General features: G+C 75.9%; 1 protein-coding gene across 1 annotated transcript in view; it reads right to left on the bottom strand.

Annotated features, from left to right (window-relative positions):
- TMEM206 (transmembrane protein 206) overlaps positions 1–597 on the bottom strand; it is a 134988-nt gene that overhangs the window by 121804 nt on the left and 12587 nt on the right. The window contains exon 5 of the mRNA XM_012734202.1: positions 115–290. Within this exon, the coding sequence (XP_012589656.1) occupies positions 115–290 (176 nt within the window). The remainder of the gene's footprint in view (positions 1–114; positions 291–597) is intronic.

Raw genomic sequence — 597 nt, 5'->3', positions numbered from 1 at the left:
CTGCGGGTCCTCCCCAGGACCTGCGGGTCCTCCCCGGGGCCTGCGGGTCCTCCCCAAGGGCCTGCGGGTCCTCCCCGGGGCCTGCGGGTCCCCGGGGCCCCTGGGGTACCCCACCCGAGGGGCGCCTGGCGCGGGCCGCGGAGGCACCTCTGCAGGAACTCCCGGAAGGAGGAGAAGAGCAGGTAGTCGATGGCGCTGAAGTCCTCGCTGCTCCGGTTCAGGCGCAGCTGCAGGAAGACCAGCTCCCGCTTCTTCACCTCCCGGGGACCCCGCACCACCAGCGCCGACTTCTGCGGGGACCACGCAGAGGCTCAGCCTGGGGCGGGTGGGGGGGCTGCCCCCGGCTGCCCTGGCCTCAGCACGGCCCTGCGTCCGGCCGGCGGCCCGGTGGTCACGCTCCCCAGGGCCCGGCCTCTGGGCTCACTGGTGCCGAAGCCGAGAAGGCGGCTCTGGACCGTCCCCGGAGCTCCCCAGGGGGTTCACAAGGAAAACCCGGAGCCTCCGGGCTGCAGGGGGGTGGGCAGGCGGGCTGCAGCCCCGCTCCGGGGAGGGGCCGCCGGCCACCTGTCCCCGAAAAGGCCGGACAGCGGCCGGCCG

This window comes from Condylura cristata, unplaced genomic scaffold, assembly GCF_000260355.1.
Source record: "Condylura cristata isolate star-nosed mole 26May11 unplaced genomic scaffold, ConCri1.0 scaffold00050, whole genome shotgun sequence".
Lineage (NCBI taxonomy): Eukaryota > Metazoa > Chordata > Mammalia > Eulipotyphla > Talpidae > Condylura > Condylura cristata.
Note: the sequence above shows the minus strand (reverse complement) of the source record. Positions and strands in the feature narration are given on the sequence as shown.